Source organism: Parus major, chromosome 13 (assembly GCF_001522545.3).
Source record: "Parus major isolate Abel chromosome 13, Parus_major1.1, whole genome shotgun sequence".
Lineage (NCBI taxonomy): Eukaryota > Metazoa > Chordata > Aves > Passeriformes > Paridae > Parus > Parus major.
The window spans coordinates 13,873,128-13,892,522 of NC_031782.1; the positions used below are offsets into that span (position 1 = coordinate 13,873,128).

The 19,395-nt window shown below is 40.8% G+C and overlaps 1 protein-coding gene across 3 annotated transcripts in view; it reads right to left on the reverse strand.

The window, feature by feature from the left end:
* SLIT3 (slit guidance ligand 3) overlaps positions 1–19,395 on the reverse strand; it is a 465,259-nt gene that overhangs the window by 53,457 nt on the left and 392,407 nt on the right. For all 3 annotated transcript variants that reach the window (XM_019008182.2, XM_015642087.3, XM_015642086.3), the window contains 2 exons: positions 16,978–17,141; positions 13,104–13,228 (listed from right to left, as the gene is read on the reverse strand). In XM_019008182.2, the coding sequence (XP_018863727.1) occupies positions 13,104–13,228; positions 16,978–17,141 (289 nt within the window). The remainder of the gene's footprint in view (positions 1–13,103; positions 13,229–16,977; positions 17,142–19,395) is intronic.

The window sequence follows — 19,395 nt, forward strand, 5'->3', positions numbered from 1 at the left end:
TATGAATATATATATATATATATATATATATATATATGTATATGTATATTATCCTTTCTATAATTCCATCCCACACCACAGAGGAGCTTTGTTCACAAAGCTGTATTTCTTGAGGCTCTGTCTCCAGCATTCCCCAGAGTGAGGAGATGCAGGTTTGCATTTTGAGATTTCTGCAAATACAAGGAAAGAGGGACAGACTTCTCCAGGGTTGAATCAGAAGAGAAACACTTCCAAAGGACAACAGAAAGGCCTGGTCACCCCGTGCCTTGCTGTGAGCTCATCCCCCAGCGCAGCAGTGCCGGCAGCACGCGCGGCCCTCACCCAAGGCCTGGCACAGAGGCTTTCTGCTCCATCCCTGCTCCGTGTGCCAAGCAGCCTGTCCTTCTCCATTTGAAATCCCGACTTCCCAAATGTCTCAGGCAAGAATTGGGATGGCGCCGAGGGAAGCTCACGCAGGTTTTATTTTGGCACCATGTGGCCCGCAGCACTTTGCGGATGCGAACTGAGGAATGGTGACGCTGATCCGCTCCCACCCTGCTCCAGCACTGCCCATCTCTTGTCCATCTGTGCCCTGAATCCTGGGTGTTTACCACCTCACTGGAGTGAAGCTGCTGGTTTTTATACTTTTCCTGTGTCCCTAAAGAACTGATTATTATATAGCTACTTCACTAACATCAGCTACTTCTATTTCATACAAACTCTTCACCCCTGTGTCACTAAAATCCTAAACCCTTGGCAGCCAAGCAGAGCAAGCAGCAAAGCATCTGTTTTTCTGAAGATTTCTGTCACAGTTGAACACCATGTAAAACAGTCCCATCACTTCCACTATAATTAGTCAGATTAATTTGAACATTCTTGTAAAAATTTAATAAAGATAAATGTTAAAATGAGAGCAGACCTTTCAGTCTCTTGCACTGGCACATGAAGTTCTGCGTGACAAATTCTGCTCTCATTTCTGCCCTGAACATGGCTGACTTATTGGCTTCTTGAGCCTCAGGCAGCATGGAAGCCCATTAGAATGTGCTGCTGAACCAGTTGATACACTAAGCTGCTATGTGGCTTTAAGAAAATTAGTGTCTCTCTGACTCAGTTTACTCATTGTAATAAATGGGCAAACAACACTTAATCCTTCTCTGAGGATTATCTTCTCAGAGCTGACTTCATCAATAGCACATTGCAAGCCCACAAAGCAAGTACAACTTCTCTAACAAGGAAGACTTTGAAAAACAAAGAACTCTGAGAGGAAAGAAGCTGCAGAAAATAGTGGTACTAATAAATCTACAGCAAAGCAAGGCCATTTTATTTCTGTCTGAGACTGTCGCTACCCAGAAGAGCCTAAAGACATTCTAGAAACATCTTTCAAATGAATAATGCAATTCTCTAGTCTCGATTTACAGTAAGACTTACTGGAAAAATGGAATTGCTGTCAAGCATCACTAAAATTAATTTATCTCTGAGTTGGGAAATACTCCTTGAGTCACATTGCCTGGAAATAACTATTGTTACAAAGGAGAATATTGTCTATTTGCTTCAAGACTAAAGAGCCTTTTAATGAAGTCTGAAGCAGAAATAGAGGTGCAGACTTGTTTCAAGGACAGGAAAGAAGATAGGACTGTCTCAGCAATTCACAGGAAGAGGATGAAGGTCCCTCTGTGCACAATATTTTACTTCTAGAGCTTTTTTAGGATACAATAAATTTTTGTCTGGTCTGATAGGAAAGCATCAGACCCAAAACACTTTTATGTATTTTCTCTCATTTTCTGTAGGAGTGGAAAGATTTAGGCATTGAAACAGGAAATTTCTGCAACTTATTAGAAGACATATATGTTTGGAGTTCAGCTGCCCTTTTAAAGCTGAAGTACCTCAGCTGGTCCAGACTTTATCTGGGCTGCTCCAGCTCCAGATTTCAGTGAATGAGAACAGACCTATTCACCACACATAGAGTCAGTTCTTTGTTGAAATTACCCATACTGGGCATTACTGTATCTACAAGTTGTTCCTCAGCACTGCTGTGCCAAATTCCAGCTTTTACAAGGATCCAATACTGGGAACATTATATCATGATCAATAAAACACCCAATAACAAGTAGCAAAACCTAATAAGAACCCTCAGCAGGAAGAACATGGGATAACAGAGTAAAAAAAGCACTCATTTGCCTTGACACTGCTTCAACCACTTCAAAACTTTTTTCAGTTAATTTTCAAGAGTCAGTATTGTCTGTGTAGATGGAGAGTTTCAGTCACACTCACATGGCAGAGGTTTGAACTCTGTCCATCCCAACGTGATCCTTCTCCTGTTTCCAACACCAGATAAGGGGTGGCAGCACAGAGCTCACCACAGGCAGGAGGTGGAAACCTCCTGGTGTATAAAACCATCACTGCAGGAGAAACAGGACTTGGGCAGTGAGGGAGACACCTGCAGACAGGCAGGAATCCATCCAACCTCACTGGTTTGTGAATAGGGAGACCTCTTTCCAGCTAATTACAGCCCTGTTCAATGACTGCAGATTTTCACAGCATGTTGGAAAAATGAGCTCTACAACAGAAATACCAAAGTTTATTCGACTTGTTAACAACATACAATGTGTTCATAATAAATTTTAGTTAGATGGTATATGTGGAGAACAGATGGTAGTGTTCATGTGTTTAGTAAAAATACTAAATGAAGACAAATATAGTTGATAGAGACTTTAAATTAAGAACCAGGAAATTTTCATAAACAATTTAATTATCAAGGTCTAAATACAGCTAAAGCTTTTAGGGAAAACAGACAAAATTACATCTACAAAGACACTGTACTGCACACTCTGTCCTTTACATTCCTAATTGTGGGAGTAATGCATCCACATCCAACTCTTAGTCTCACCAGCATTAAAACACTTGTCTTATGGGTTTCCTGGTCAGAAGTTAATAAGAAACCATTACATTAAGGGAAAAGGCTTAGTAAATCTTCCACTTCATGATAGGCTGAAAGGAAAATTCACAGAAAGATAACAGAGAAGAACACTGTGTTCCATGAGTATATCCAGGGATGTTATTCCAACCTACAAGTATCTGCCAGCTTTAATATTTTGACCTCCCAATCCTGGGAAATGAAGAATAAATGGACTTGCAGCTGCTTGGTTGAGCTGTGCTCTGCTCCCACAGATCATGGCAAGGATTTGATCAGTTTTCTGAATTATTCTGATCTAGGTTGATGCACACACTTGAGTGTTGCTACATCTGGATGTGCCAGTGGGACCTGCCCTTGAATTCAGGCCTGCAAGGTCCAGCAGCAGAGGGAAGGGCTAAATGTGGTGTGTGACAGTGATTTCCTGATGCTTCATATGAAAAAAATGAGATGGGATAGGACAAGAGGAAAGGAGAGGGGGAAGAATCCAGAAGCAGTAGAAGACACAGACAGCAAAGAAAAAGAATTCAGTTTGAACTTTTAAATGCAGCTTTTTCCTTTGAGTTTTACTTCTTTCATGCTTAGTAAAGTGAGAACTTTGATCAAAGGTTTTCCTGAAGCTGTGCCATGCAGCTATTCAATAAGGTATAAACTGATGCTAATTTTTACCTAATAGCATTTTTCACCAGTGACTTCTATCACCACTTGAAACCTTTATCCCTCTGCCAAAAATAGTCAAAGCTGGAAGGTAAATTGAAATTTTCCAGGGCAGGAAGGGAATGAGATGTCTCATGAACAAAGTTTTATCACATAAACCTCAATTCCACTAGAAAATTAAGCTGGGAAAAAAGAATGAGGCATTCAGCAGTTTTCCCTGTAATAAACACATTTAGCAGCCATAAATACAAAGAAGAAACAAGAAGAATTTTGCATAATTGACCGAGGAAACACGATACCGTAAATTCAGCCTCACAGCCAACACGCTAAGTTACAAGTTTGGTAGGAAAAATTCTCTCAAGTTCTATTCACAGTTGTGTATTTCAGAGCCTTTCAAGGCAGGGAAACCCTGTATTTGATATAATGGGATCATAAAAAGAGGTTTTACATGTACTGCAAGTACATGTAAATGGAAGCTAGAAGGGCATCTGGTGCTAACTGCAGCATGAGGGACTTGGTGGATCCCTGCAAACACAGCTTAGGGAAGGGAATGCTATCAAATAATTACAGATGTTGTAAACTTTGTGAAGAATGGAACCAACTACAAAATATAAAATTAACCTAAATTCTTTTAAAGGAAGGGCTGGACAGTACAGCATTGGGAAGGTGTGTTATTTTACCAGTGAGGCCATCTGAAACTGATTTCCTGATTGTGCTGATATTCAGATACACAGACAGCTGACACCCTGCTATCCACACACAGTAGTGTGAAGCTCTTCAGCACATCCAGGTGATACCATTTTCCTTCTTTATGCTCTTTCTGGCCTTGGACATAATGGCTAAGCCTCAATCTGGAAAAGATGCATCTGATGCTCACTGGCAAGGTCAAACAACTAGAAGAGCTGGCAGGGCGTGAGTTAGATCCATCTGCTCAGGCATATATACAAATTATTTGGCAAGGCATGGATAATATCACAGCAATTTTGGATCAGACTGCTTTCAGATTGCCAGGTGGAAGTTGAGAGATTTGATCATCTGTTGTTCACAAAAATCTCGTGACTCCTCCTTCTGAACACAGACCTTGCTACAGACACCCACACCTCGAGGACAAATCCCCACTCACACTGGGGATGAATTAATTCTTTCTCTTCAGCCACCCATCCCAATGGAGAAATAAAACTGTGCCTTCTGAGGACTGCTGTTTAGAAACCAATTAATTTAACATGAAAAATCAATTTATTTTATCCACCTCTAGTCTGGAATAAATTTTTTTTAATATAAATCCAGATTTACCTAGCACAATCTGAATTATTTTTTCAGTTCAGCATCTCTGTTTATACAGCTGCACTTACACTGACACATCCATACTACAACAGAGTTGCCTGCTGCTCAGAAACATGAGAAATACTATTTGCTAAATGGCACAGAAGGCAGGTTATGAAAAGAAGGGACTCTGATATTGTTCTTGTGCTGGCTCTCCCACCACTCAGCTGATCTAGCTCCCTCTGCAAACTTTCTCAGTGTTACTGTAGGAAGTAAAAACACAGAAAATATTTAAAACCCACCATTTTCAGCACTGTACAGTTACCTCCTCTAGCTTCATCTGGCATCTGATTAAACAATATTGGCCATGGCAGCAGCACTTCTTAGTGACTTCCTTGTCCTTGTTAATAAATCACTATTGTCAATTTATAGCAAATTAGGCAAACTCTGCTCTCTTAAGCCTCATTTTATTTAAATCGGAAAGATTTATGACCCTCCAGGGTATAATACACCTTCCATTACCTCTCCAGCTAGTAATCAAGAATATGCCTGTCAAAGTCAAAGTGCAAGGATTCATCATATTATTTTTTTAAAACTCTGGTTCTTCTCCTATGAGTATGGAATTTAATTCTCTGTGGACATTTGAGGTTTATTTTGTAATTATATTAATTACCATGCAAATCCTGATTGCCCTTCTAAACCTCTCCTCACATAAGCACTTTGGGTTTCAATGGTCTTTTGGGCTTTTAATCAATGACAGGAGATATGTCATTAATCCATCACGGAGTCAATTCACACAGCACATTTCTGAAACGAGTCCAGAGGTGCCAAACTGGATGGGACAGGTGCTCCAGAGCTTCCAAGGTTACAAGTGACAGATCCAGACAGTTGTGTGAACATTTTGAGAGATGCAGAAGAAAATTAGGGACACTGAAAATAGTTCATTTTGCTGAGGGTTGACTCTATACATAAAATACAACCTAATATATTTGATGTAAATCCAACACCGAATATTTCCTATGTAGCCTCTGATTCAACCAGTCTTCATGAATGAGAATAATGTTTTTTAGTACCTTCAAAATACTTAAGGGCCTATTTATTTTAAAGTACATTTTGCAGTGACAATAAAACTTTCCCTTTCAGGCTATCCAAAGTCAGTGCCTCTTTTTCAATGTGAACTCTGGAGAGAAAGTTATAAAGACTGGACATTTGTATAGATAACAAAAATACTATCAATGTGATTTAAGAAATAAAATATAATTGTTGTATTTTAAATTAACTATGCCTAATACTTCAGCTACTGAACAGCCTGCCTGGAGAGGAGGCACACATTACAAACAGAAACCCAATGAAGCCTAACATGAGGCAGAGATTATGTGATTTAAAAATCTCTCCAAAAAGATCACTGGGTTTCGGAAATAAATCGAGCTAAAGATGCTGGAAGAGTCCCAGTGCCTTGGAAGAACCTTCTGCTGGCACATCTCTGTTTGTTAAGGATGCAGGCATTTGGTTTGCAACAGCTCTCTGCTGATAAAAGGTCTCACACTGAAATACGTATTATTTCAGCAGAAATGTCAGTTTAATCTGTTTTGCTCTTGGAAAAACTGCAAAGCTTCCCCTGCAAGATTTCCCAGCTCAGAGACAGCAGCAATCCTGTTTGAAATCAATCTGATAGCAGGCTGAACTGGCTGGTAACCCCAGAAGGCAGCACTGATTTCAGAATCAAATGTGCACATGAATTTTTCAGACCACTAAACAAGTGAAACATGCTCACTATGAAAGGCAAGAGCCCAGTGTTTATTTCAGAGGTTCTCAGCAGTATGAGGAAGGGACCCCAGGAACCATGGGGGTCAGAGAGCTTTGGGACAACCTTACCTGCAGTGTTTGTGCACTTATCCCTACACTAATCTACTCCAAATCTAATTCCCAAATGAGTTTGGAATCATCTCAATATTAACAGGAATGGCTTTACTCTTCATCTTAGCCTGCTTATAGCAACTTCATCAATTCCATCATCTCCAAATGAAAGGAGAAAATAAGGCAATCAACCTCCCAGGACAATCTCTGTTCGTGTTCTTGGACAACAAAAGAAACCCAAAAGCCATTTCATTGAGTACACTCAGTGCCAAGAAAGCCTCAAGGATAACAGATGACAGAAAATCACAAGGAAATTTACAATAAGGATTTTCAGCTGTGGCCAACTACATCAACTGGTTCAATCATGCAGAAATGGTGGGATGCAGAAAATTAAGACCTGGTTAAACAGAACTTGATTAAGCAGAGTTATAGCAACCAGCAATCACCTGAAAGGCAGAAAAACCACAAAGGAAGAAAAATTTTTATTTAGTGTAATAGGACCAGGCAAACATAAGAACAAGAGCCTGAAATTCGGACTAAATGCCAATAAAAACTTCTCCTTTACCCTGGGAAAAGAAAGATTGGAAGTCTGGTCATTCATTTAGAACTAGCCCAGGAAAACAGTAGTAAAACCAAAGAGGGGGGAATAATCCACGCTGCCAACAGAATGAACCTGACAGTGCCCTCCTGTGGGTCCAGCTCCCCATGCCCTGAACTGCTCAGCTCCTGGTGCAGCACTGCACAAACAGTGAATGCCTGAAGCTGCTCAACATCTGCTTTCTTGCTGGCCTAACAAAAATCAAAACACTTCTTCAGAGCTGGCTTTATTGTTAAGAGCCCTCATTAGGGCCTGCCACACTACGTGAGTGGGTTTTTACAGGGCTTGTGGTGGGTGTGTTCCTGCCTCGACGCCTTCAGCCAGCCACTGGGGTGGTAATCCTTCCCTAAGCCTTTCATTTTATGCTCTTCTACATGTAAATCACCATTTTCTTTAGACCTACTACAACAGAAAGGGCAAAAAGCAAGCAACACAAGTCTGGCTGCTGCATAGTAAATTTTACAGAATAAGCATGTGGAAGAAAATATTATGATTTCTGCATTTTTTTCTGCCCCAGGAGCTTTATACGAAATTATAACCACCTACTGCTTACACTGGTGTTTGCCCTAAAAATCCACACATAAATACAGATCTGCTCATTTCATGTGGCCACCCATTACCTCTCATCCCTAAAGGCTTTCTCTTTTGTTTTACTATGAGTGGAAAATGCTTCTTCGACATTCATTAATAAGCATTTTCAGTATGGTTAAAACGATCAAACAAAAATAAAACAGCCCAGATCACACAAACACACACTCCAGGAGAATTTCACAGAATGAAAGTTCAAGGCAGAACCACCTCACACTAACAGCATTTTGCTGCACAGGTTTCTTCTACACGAAATCTTGGCACTGAGCTGACATTCCAGCGCCTGTCCCCCCGACCCTGACACCGCGAGAGAAGAGAGGCCAGGGCAGAACAACACATGGAGGCAGAGAGAGGAGTTTGTTCTCCTGGCTCATGTGGATGAGGCCAGGCTGCTTGGAGTCCCTTCCAATTTCTTCTCCCTTTGCAATTCCAGCTTGGAGATTTATTTGTGCGCCGAAGGATGCGTGTTAATGGAGCCAAAGACACAAAAACACAGAGCTGCATTTGCACACAGCATTGTCCTGACAAAGCTGGCACAGCATCTCACACAGCAGCAGCCAAACTCTACACTGGGTTACATCCACTGAACCCCACCCAAGTCAGCATCAGTGAGAAATTGCCCTGTTGGAATAGTCTCTGTCTGGTCCCTGAGCTGGAGAGCTGCCCTGGGTGGCTGCAGGTGAGCAAACACCACCACAGCCACGCTGAGTTCTGTGCTGAATCCTCCCCAAGCTGCCCTTGCTGCAGGGCTCTCAGGGATTCTTTGTGTAACAGAACCTCCCGTGGCAAAGGGCAGACCCAGCAACCTTCCCCTGCTGGAAGCACAGCCCTGGGCACCCACGAGCCAGGGGTACAGGCAGGGCAGTGCTGTGGCACAGGGGCAGTGCTGAAAAAGCCTTGTGTCAGCCTTGTTCTCAGCAGCCACAGCTCCTGCTCAGCTGCACTGACCCCTTCAAGTGCTGGCACAGAATTTGTATCAGTGCACAACACGGGATATGTGTGAATCCCCCATTTCCCAGACACATCCTGCTCTGAGACCCTCCACTTCTAACCTTGTTTCCAGGGACAAAAACCAGGCGTGGGGAGTAGGGAGGGGAAAGAGCCAAATTCCTAGCAGAACTTCGGAGCCAGCTTCCTCACTAAATATCATTCTGGCTTCACTATAATGCCTCCCACCACAAGAGTCTGGCTGCAAAGAATGCTGTCTCTCCAAAGCCCAAGAGATTTACCCAGGATTTTTCCAATTGTATCTGTCATCCTGGATGATTGGTGAAATTGCTTGAGCCCTCAAGACACCGCAGGGCTGCAAGAAAAGTCAGGACACTGGCTGAACTCAACAGGGAGGTGAATAGATTTGGATAAAATTTAGAGCAACTCTACCACAGACATGCATCAGCATCTGGTGCCTGGAGTGTGGGATATGAGCTGTGCCAATTTTACCTATCTTCACTTCCCATTTCAGACAGCTTTCAGTGACAGCAGAACCCAGAGGTGACAAACATCTGAATTCCAGCAGCTCTGGCTCCTTTACCTGAGAGTACAATCAGAGAGGCTGTGCAGATTCCTAGGCAGGCACTGCACTTCCCATTCTGGATTGGCAATGTTCTTTCATTTCAGGCAGAACAAAAAAACATTTTAAACTCTTTCCCCAGTTCTACAAATAGTTCTGTTTGAAAGAAAGCAAATTATTCTTTATTTGTTGCTACCTCAATTTTAAGAAGTATAAAAGACAAAAATCAGCCAAAAAACTCCAAAAGGGCATCTTCAGAATAAAGCAATTGCAAAATACATGAAGTGTTGCTTTCACTCACCTTAGTTTTTGCTACAGCTATTCAAGTGAATTTTTTTCCAGTGGCTTATTGATTGCAAGTTTGATTAATCTCTTGAATTCCAACACCCATGGACTCAATTTTGCAGTATCAATGGGAATACTTACAAGCCACACACTCTACAGAATCAATGAACTGGCAGGTTCCTGTTATCTATTTCCCAGCCCCAGCTGCACTCACACACGCTGGCTCTTGCAGGTGGCCAGTAGCTTTCCCAGCAGGAGAAAGCTCCATCTCTCTACTTAAAATCAGACTTTACAATCTAAACTACACATACTATTTAAATAATCATTCAAAGAATGCTGTGGAGAAGAGAAAAAAAAACCAAACCCAAATATACCAGAGAATGACACCTATGTCTGTGTTTAATATGGAAACACAAGTTTTATAACATGGAGAGCCAGTTCTTGCCAGCGCTGGTGGCACCCTGGAGCTCCTGCTTGTGACCCTGCTGGATGTTGGAGGTGCCATATCCCACTCCTTGGGGCTTTCTCCCCAAAGCACAGCCACAACAGCCCTGTTTCAACCATGGCTTATCTTCAGCAAGCACATTCATCACCCATTTTAAGGAAAGAGCAGCAGCAAAGATCATTATCAGCTCAGCATTGCCTGGGTGAGCAGTCTCTGTTTCTGTCTCATCAAACACTCCTGGGGCCCTCTGGCCTCACAGCTCAGGTGGTCCATGACTTATCTCACTTCTGAGTTTACCCAAACCATCGAGGGCAGCACTAAAATTGCTAAAAGCACCACAAAGTATACATTCAATAGCAAAAACATCTCTGTGAGCACGAGAAGGAAGAGAGAGAACCGTCATCAGTGTGACAGCGAAAACCAGACCACAAGCTTTAGAGGATGCAGTTAACTGGGAGAATGTTCTGATCCATCAGGCACCACTCTGGTAACTTAGGTCTCTTTCTGCTGGCTGCCCTGTTTTTTATTCTGAAGGCTGGCATGAGCACAGGAACCCCAGAAAGCTGCTTGTAATGCCTGTCCCTTCACAGGGAACATTATGAAGCCGTCAGCTTAAATTTGGAAAAAGGGTGGGTTTTTCACTTTATTGATGCACTCTTCCACACAGGATTTTTTGAAAATCTACATCAAACAAGGAAAAACAAATGCTGAGAGGGCAGATTTAGGGCAATTTATCAAGGTCTGGGAAATAGCTTCCAGATGGATGGAGCTGTTTGGTGCTGGCTGGTGAGAAGGAAGCAAGGTATTGTTATTGAATTAGCATGAATCTCTGGTGGAGAGCTACATGGTAGATAGAGTGCTCCTTTCATATGGTTTGCATTTGGACCTGTCATATTTCATTTTTATTCAAAAACCTGTGGTAAAGACACACAGTTCTTTTTTTTGCTTATTAAATTTCCACCAATTCTCCCTGAACTGTTAGCCAGTGTTTTTAAACCCTGCTCCAAGTGCCATGCCTGCTCTGTTTGCTCTTTGCCACGCTTGGCTGGCAGCTTGGTGCTTACAAGCTCACAGTGGTTTTGGGTTTTCTTGCACACACTGATGTCACCTGAGAACGTGTGTGAGAGAGGAGGAAAGCTGGATGCTCTGTGAGATGTTTAAACTGAGTCACATCAAGTGTTTACCAAAAGCCTTCCAAGGAAAATGATGCATCCTGGGGTTTAATGCACACTACAGCGTGCTGATAAACTAGAGGATTATTCTTGATTTTTCTCTTTAATAAATCTTCCCTTTATAAACATGCCTTCCAGCAGTATAAAAGCATCTATACCAGTGACTTTGTGAGTAAGGGATAATGCAAAAAAAACCCAGAAGAACAACCAGCAAACAAAAATCTAAGGGCCAAGAAAAAAAAAATATATATTCTCATAACACAATTTTACTTAGAATAACCTGGATACCTGCTCCATGATACATGTCTTACAGAGTAAGGTATATGCAAAGACTTATGTGTTCTCCTGCTAGTTCTGAAATAATTTACTTTTCATGTTCCTACCTGAAGAATTCAACATAATTTATGTTAAAAAGCAAATTAATATGACCATTTTCTTATTAATCTGAGGAGATAAAAAAGTTGTTATCAAGTAGTTTCAGGTAAAGAGATTTTTTACAACACAGTCTTTTAAATCCTAGAAAGGTTTCTAGTTGACATGCCAATGGGTAAAAGATTAGAAAGATTTCTAAGGACAGGAAATTTCCAATTCCTTTTTCAATTATTTAGAAGAACTGTTGTTATTCTTGAGTACTAAGTGTAGGGGAACTGGGGTGAAACAGAAGAAATAAGCTTTATATTTTCCCTTTCCCAGCATTTCAGGGATCTATCAATTACTCTGGGATGCATCTCAGGAAAACAGAGAAAGGAAATGGTGATATCATCAGTGCCAATTAATTCTTAAATCCTACTTTAAATTTAACACACAGATACTTGTGCTTACTTCCCACATGTATGTCTGGTTTTGCCCTTCTTTTTCCCCCTATAATTCTTATTACTTTGTGTTTTATGAGCATCTGTTTCAACTGACCAGGACTGTAAGAAATATCCAAAGAGGCAAATAAAATCCCAACCTGCAAGATTCAGCCTACTTTGGCCATAGCACCTGCAACCCCCCCAGCTGTGAACAGATCATATGCTTCATTTATTACTTAATCCTTCAGCTACTGACTCCTGAGCTGGATTTCCAGCTACATCAGCTCTGAGACAGAGCCCTGGTGTCCTTAAGCTCTCATAGTGCAGCATGAACAATGGGAGTTATCCATCACTGCTGAAGAAACTGCTTTGCTCAGTGACCCTTTCCTCATTTCCCAGTGTGTTATCAGGAAGCCCACAATGACTGGAATCCACAGGATTCATACTTGCAGATCCTTCTGTGGTGCTCTGCATTCAGAGACAGCTGATTTAGGGGTTGTGTCTGATCAGGGATCACCCTGCTGCTCATCAGTCTGTGGAAGGTGGATATAAACTAGCAAGTGTCAACATTCTGCCACCATGGACCAAACTGGCCCTTAATTCTCATCTGAACTGCCTTCCCTTTGGCTGGAAGCCTATGAAATGGTTGGATCTTGCTGCTGCCAGAAAACAAGAAACTAAAAGGAGAGTAAAACCAACTCACCATTTTACATGGATTCTACATCACAGAATCAGAGAATGCCCATGGCTGGAAGTGATCTCTGGAGATTGCACAGCCCAACCACCCTGCCCAAAACAGGGGCAACCAGAGCAAGTTTCTCAGGATGATCTGTGTAGTCAGAGCACAAAGCAAAGCCATTCCAACTGCACAGGATGAAATCTGTGGCAGGGCACAGCTGGAAAGTCACACACACAACCTGCTCAAGCAAGGGAACCTAGGAGCCCAGTGCCTGTAAAATTAACTTCTCACAGCACAACAATTAAAGAATCACAAGTGATGGGGAGCAGTTTCTCGCTCCTCATGTAGTTCATTTGGAGTCATACCTTGAAACCAAAAGGGCAAGTGCACTGGTAAAGCTCCACGGGGTCAGTGCTGCACGTCCCATTGTTCTTACAGGGGCTGGAGAGGCAGGGGTTACACTTGGACAAAACACTGAGATCCACTGGCTCTGGAGAGGCAAACACAGAGAATTGGATTGCAAAATTAACGCCTCCCATGCACACACAAACGTTTTTCCCCAAGCACTGGCACAAATGCACATGCTGCAGCTGCACTGCACGACACCATGGGATTCCCAGGGATCAGAGAGGCTTTAAGTACTTAAATCAAGTGCTAGGCAAGTCTCAATGATGCTTATATTCTCCTGAAGATGCAAACATATGCTCTGAAAAAAGCATGTTGGGAACCTCCAGGGAGTGGGTTATATATATATATATGGCTTTCAGCAATTCCTCCTTTTCTCAGTTCTGGAAATCCTGTAACAGCAACCCCAGGGAACTGTAACCTGACATTTCTGTGGCTGATAACAAGAATGAAAGTGCAGATGCAACAACATAAATAAAAACCATGCACAAGACAGATTTAGTTAGAGGCTTATGGGAATATTTAGGTGCAAAGTGCTCTAACATCCTTAATCGTAACAGAATTTGAAACTTATTTTTTTCCCTTTCTGGCCTGAAGAATGATCAACACTGAGCTATCTCAGCAAAGTGGAATAAAACCAAAATATGCAAAGATATAAATGGATGCAGGTAAATACAAATGACTACATGTAAACCATATAATAAACCTCATATTTGTAGCAGAAATCTTCCAGAGAAGCAGTGAAGTTTGTAGGTGAGCAGGGAAACAAACACAGACTAAAAAAACACTAATTACATTTGGGGTCCCAAGTCAATCAATATTTTATGGTTGAGATTTTACAGACAGCTAATTTAGGCAGTTATAGTCACAGTTATATTCACAGTTAAAACATGGTGATTTTTCAAATGGCTACATTTCAAATATTAGTAAGTATTAACTCTTTGGCTTTTATATGTAAAAAATAAAACCTAGCACTTTAAAGTGGCTTAAATTATATCAGGCAGTAAAGTCCTTAAAATAATTTTATTTCATTTTCAAGGAAATACATTTTAAAATAATTTAAAATTGGTCCTGTACTAATCAGAAGTGGGCAGAAGAGCTTCTGTTACTGCATGATAAATGGTAAGAAGGAGAAAATTGTGAAACATCCTGAAAGTGAAGAAAAGAAGCTTAAATTTGATATTCAAGAGAAGGTGGAGCTCCAGAGTTACCAGAACTAGGGATGAAGAAATCCCTTCCAGCCAGGGATTTGCTTTGAATTGTCCTGCATGAGTTATAAACCTTCACTGTTTACTTTGAATGCTTGCAGAGCAGCAGCAGGGGTAAGAAGAGGGCAGAAATGGCTCTGAAGGGTCTCAGGTGAAAGCAGCTGGGCTGTGTCCTGGTTCTGTAGTGATGGTGGTGCCATCAGGGTCTGACTGGCAGTGCACAGGCAGTAATGAGGGAAAATACACAGGAAGAAAAATTCCAAACATTAAATAAAGGACTGTTCCCATCCTATTCTGTCTTTGTGCTGATGTCTAACCACATACCATACATGTTTTTACCTTGGGGGTAGGACAGCAAGAGGAAATCACAACTGAATTCCTGGCATTGACAGGGGCTGGAATGTGACATATCTGAGTTACATTTGTCTTCATGGTAAAATATACAAAGAATAAACAAGGTTGGCTCCTCTGAGAGCTCATGAGACAGGCAGCAGTGTTGCTCTTTTAGATTTAGAGGTCAGTAAGCCAGAATTTGTTCTACTATTTATTTCGTAATACATGTACATTTTCCATTTATTTCTACGGCATAGATCAAAGCTAATCAATGTAGGAGCTAATAAGAACAGTGTTAGTTCCTAGCAGTTAAGTAGTTCATTACTTTGCCCTTGTGGGTTTGATTTATAAATCCATATAGCAAAATGCCCTCAGCCCAGCACATTCCTTTCCTCTACTGCATAGCTGGGAGGGCAAGTTAATAAAAAGCAGAGCTGAGTTTGCATGACTTGCACATAACACACTTTTATTTCCTTGGCTCTGCTGAGACATAACCTCCTGCTCAGGCACAGGCTAAAAACATATTTTTAACAAGAGTAAGTTGAACTACTTTTTAAATTTTTTCCTAATGTAGAAGTTTCTGGAGGTCACAGAGGACATCTGAGCGTGACCTTCACACAGCAGCTCAAGGTACCAGCCCAGCACAGGCCAGCCCTTGGTGCTGGGGCTCAGGGTTTTGGGGGTCAGCACTCCCTGAAATGGGAATGGGGTGTAATGAAACTGCCAAATCATACACTGTTTTTCAAAACATTTTTATTTTCATGAGAAAAGGTGAATTTTTGTAGGGCCTGGAGCTTCTTGAACTTTACTGCCACTTGTCCAGACCATCAACAGTTTCTGCTTGTGCAAAGACCAACTCCAAATCAACACATTTTCCTCATTCTCCTTTTCTGTTCAGATAAAGCAAGCTATGGAGACTTTTGGGATATTAGAAAGAACATGAGCTCTCTAGTGGACCAATCTAATATTTACATAGGAAGCAAACAACTACATCTAATATCCTGGATCACACATTTACTGATCTCTTGCTAAGTGGCTTGTTTATTTTAGAGAGAAAAAGAGCTTAACTCCTGATATATCACAGGTTCAGAATGAAGAAGACATCCAGCTTCTCTTTCTGGTTTAATTTTCAGATCCTGTTTAATATACAAAATCAATTATTTTCTTTGGTTCACTTCATGGGAACAAGTGCATTATTTGGTATTTTTGGTTTTTCTTATACCTGTACTTCAGATTTGAGAGATAATTGTAAAGTCTGTGGTTTGATAATTATGGTCAGAGTTCTGATAGTTTTGAGACTGACATTTCAAAGTAATTAAATTATAAGGTTACAGTTATTAAAGATATATTTGAAAGGACATAAAATTCAGCTTGGCCTTGGGAACCTGTGTTTTAATCTCACCCCAACATCATCATTTGTTTGTTCAGCAGTTTAATTCCAGCACCTATAAAATCACCCTGCCAGGCAGTGCTGTAAATGGGCATGGCACTCTGAGAGAAATAAAAACAGGTTTTATACCCTCATTTCCATTTCTAAGAGAGGCTACTGATCCATCTTTTCCACTACAAATATAGCTCCATCTTCAAGTCCTTGCTGGTGAACTACGCAAACTGCCAAAACCCTTTTTTTTTTTTTTTTTTGAGAACATACAGATATGTCTTAATCTCCACCACTCACTAATGAGCTACTTACTTAATCCACACAAAGTGGATCATCTGAGTGCTCTCCAAAGCAATACAGTCCTGTCCCTGAGTACCCCAAACTGTTCAGAGCTGCCCCTCAACCCTCTCCTGAATGAATGCACACTGAATTCAGATGTGACTCATTTTCCATAACCTGCAGTTTCTGAACTGCCACCAATGGGAGCAGTTTGCAGATCTGCAGATGAAAATGTATTTTTGGTAAATATTTGCTTTCTAGAAGAATTCTCAGTTTCTTGGTTTTCAAGTAAACATACCTCATAACTATAGTGTTGTATGTTTTTATAGTATTTCTGATTTTCGGAATTTTTTGGAGGTAAGTCACAGACCAAAACGAATTATTTGTTCCAGTAGGTTCTAACAACGCCCTATATGCTAACATGCCATTACATAACCTGGTGTGAGCATCAGGAACACTCTGAGGCTCCCTGCATTTCCTGCACTTTGGGGGAGAACACAAGAAAACACAACCTGGAAGGAACTTGACGTTTCGGAGAACAAAACCCAAACCCAACTGCCCCGCACAGAACCAAGGGTATAGAGGTGAGGACCTTTGGGCAGGACAGGGCAGGGGGTGCCAGCTGGCTCCTACCTTTGCACTGGAAGTGGTGGGTGGGAGTGGTGAGCAGCAGCCTGTCCAGCATGGCTTCGGGGCCGCGGCAGCGGGCGATCCCGGGCTCCTTGTAGCCCGCCTTCACCCACTCGGAGAGCCAGCGCAGGTGGCAGTCACAGTGCAGGGGGTTGGTGCCCAGAGCCCTCGTGGTGCAAAACAGTTAGCACAGGTTATTATTTATTTGGCAAAGACAAACAGCTCTGATCTCACCAGGCACAGTTTATTCTATGGTTCTATAGGGATGCTTTGTTTCCCAACACGACAAAGATCTGATGAGCATTCGGGAAGGATTTTAGATTTATCTCCTTCAGTATTCCTGCTCTCCTCCTTTCTTCCCATCATTATTAGGGAAGTTGTATAAATACCTGAGAAGAAATCCCTTTTTCAAACAATTGTGCTTGAGCAATGTCACCAGACATACTGCTTTCATCAAATTTATCACACTGATTCCCTTTAATTCTCTGTCCTTCCTGAGTGTATTCTACAGCAAATTGTGTAATTTAGTTTGGATCTGATGATTCACATCAGTGACACCTCACCAGACAAAACACATATGCAGAAGATACCTCCATTTTCCAAACTGCAACCCAGTGTCTTAAAGTTAAGTTTATTTATGACTTTGAAAACACATTTGCTGCTTGACCCATCATTTGAGTTAGGTCAAATAGTGGAAAAGGATGCATTTACATAGTGCAGTTATAATTCTCAGAATTTTTCCTTTATTCATGAATATCTATCCAAAATAAAACCAACCTTTTTACCTTAAATTTAGGTGCTGCCTTGGCTAATTTGTACTTCTCTTTCTCTTAAAGAAAGTGTCTTTTCAGGCAATCAGTCAATTATAAACAAAGTTCACACTTCAGCAAAGTCAGTTTGAAGCCAACCATTAATTGTTAAAAATGTGAAGAAATGCATGCTGAAAGTCTGTATTTATTTTGCTCACAGTCAGCTTAGGACTTCAGCTGCACAACACCTGAACTGACATGAAAGGAAAATAAACTGAATAAAGAATAGCACAAGGAAGAGATACTAAAGAAGCAATGATCCAAATCAGTTTTTAGACTTTAAAATTTCTGCATATGCTATAAACTATTTTTAAGATGGTACTGTAAACTCAAGCTTCTTTCAAATAAAAACATATCAGGCAGAATATTAAGATAGAAACCTCAGTAAATTTGTTGATACATTTCTATTGGAGTGACTAATGAACCCACTGTGCCCTAGACAGATTCATAATGAGAGTTCATGGGTTCAAACCATGGCTGGGGCTCATTCATCAAAATTAAATGTGTACTGCAGCTCAGCATTAAAAAATATCCATCCACTCCTCCTGTAAATCCACTGCTTACAATGGAAAAAAACTACTGGGTTGACTTTTTGACCCTGGAACTGTGATCAACTGGCTCACTTGTCCAAGGTCAAACAAAATGCAGCAGTGAAAGCTGAGAAATTTTTAGTGTTGAGAAACTGCCAAATATAAAATGTGAGTGGGAGGACAACGGAAAGCTTGTTACCATGTTAATTAATATTTATAAACTACATTAGAAATAAAGAGGTTATATAGTCACTAGAAATAATTATTAATAATATTGTTGACAACTTCAGAAATGTATGCTTCCACACTTCTGTTTGTGATTTGTGCTTTGTATGGGGGGTTTTGCCTTTTATTTTTTTTAGTTTGGTATGGGGTATTTATTTTATTTTTAAAAAATTTATTTCTAGGAACTAGAGATAATTCTCATATTTTCATTCATGAGTTCTAACATCCTTTTTCAATTTCTTTGCCTATTATAGCAAAATATTTCCAGAAGGTAAAAATATCTTCTGCTTTAAGGAAATATCACCAGCAGCATTTTTAAAATGTTGAGCAGATATTTCTGTTCAGACACTTATTTTGTTTAGGGGAAACACTGAATAAAGTCAATTAAAACAACTCAATCCATAATAACGTTGAAAAAAAACAGGAGGGGACAACTTATTTTAATAGACAGTTAATAAAAATTTGAGTAAAGAGAAGATCATTCAGGAGGATTAGAAATCCGAGCTGTTTATGGGAAATAAGGTGGAAATACCTGCTGTACTCAACATCATCTGTTGCTGAGGGTTTGTGGAATCCCTGGAGTGCCATGGGGTCAGTTTGTGTGTGGGCAGTGCTTGGGACACTGAATCAGTCAAGGGTGAGGACAACTGCAGGAACTGACCCAGCTGGGAAGGTGCCAGTCCCATCCCAGAAGATTTTGGCCTCTTTTTAAGTCATATTATACATAATCCTACAGGAGTGCTGGAGGATTCTTATTAGTATCAGTAAAGTCATGGCTTAAATAGACAACTATTTGATTCAACTAAATAAAGTAATAAATAGTAAACAAAAGCAGTGTACAGCACATACAAACCTAC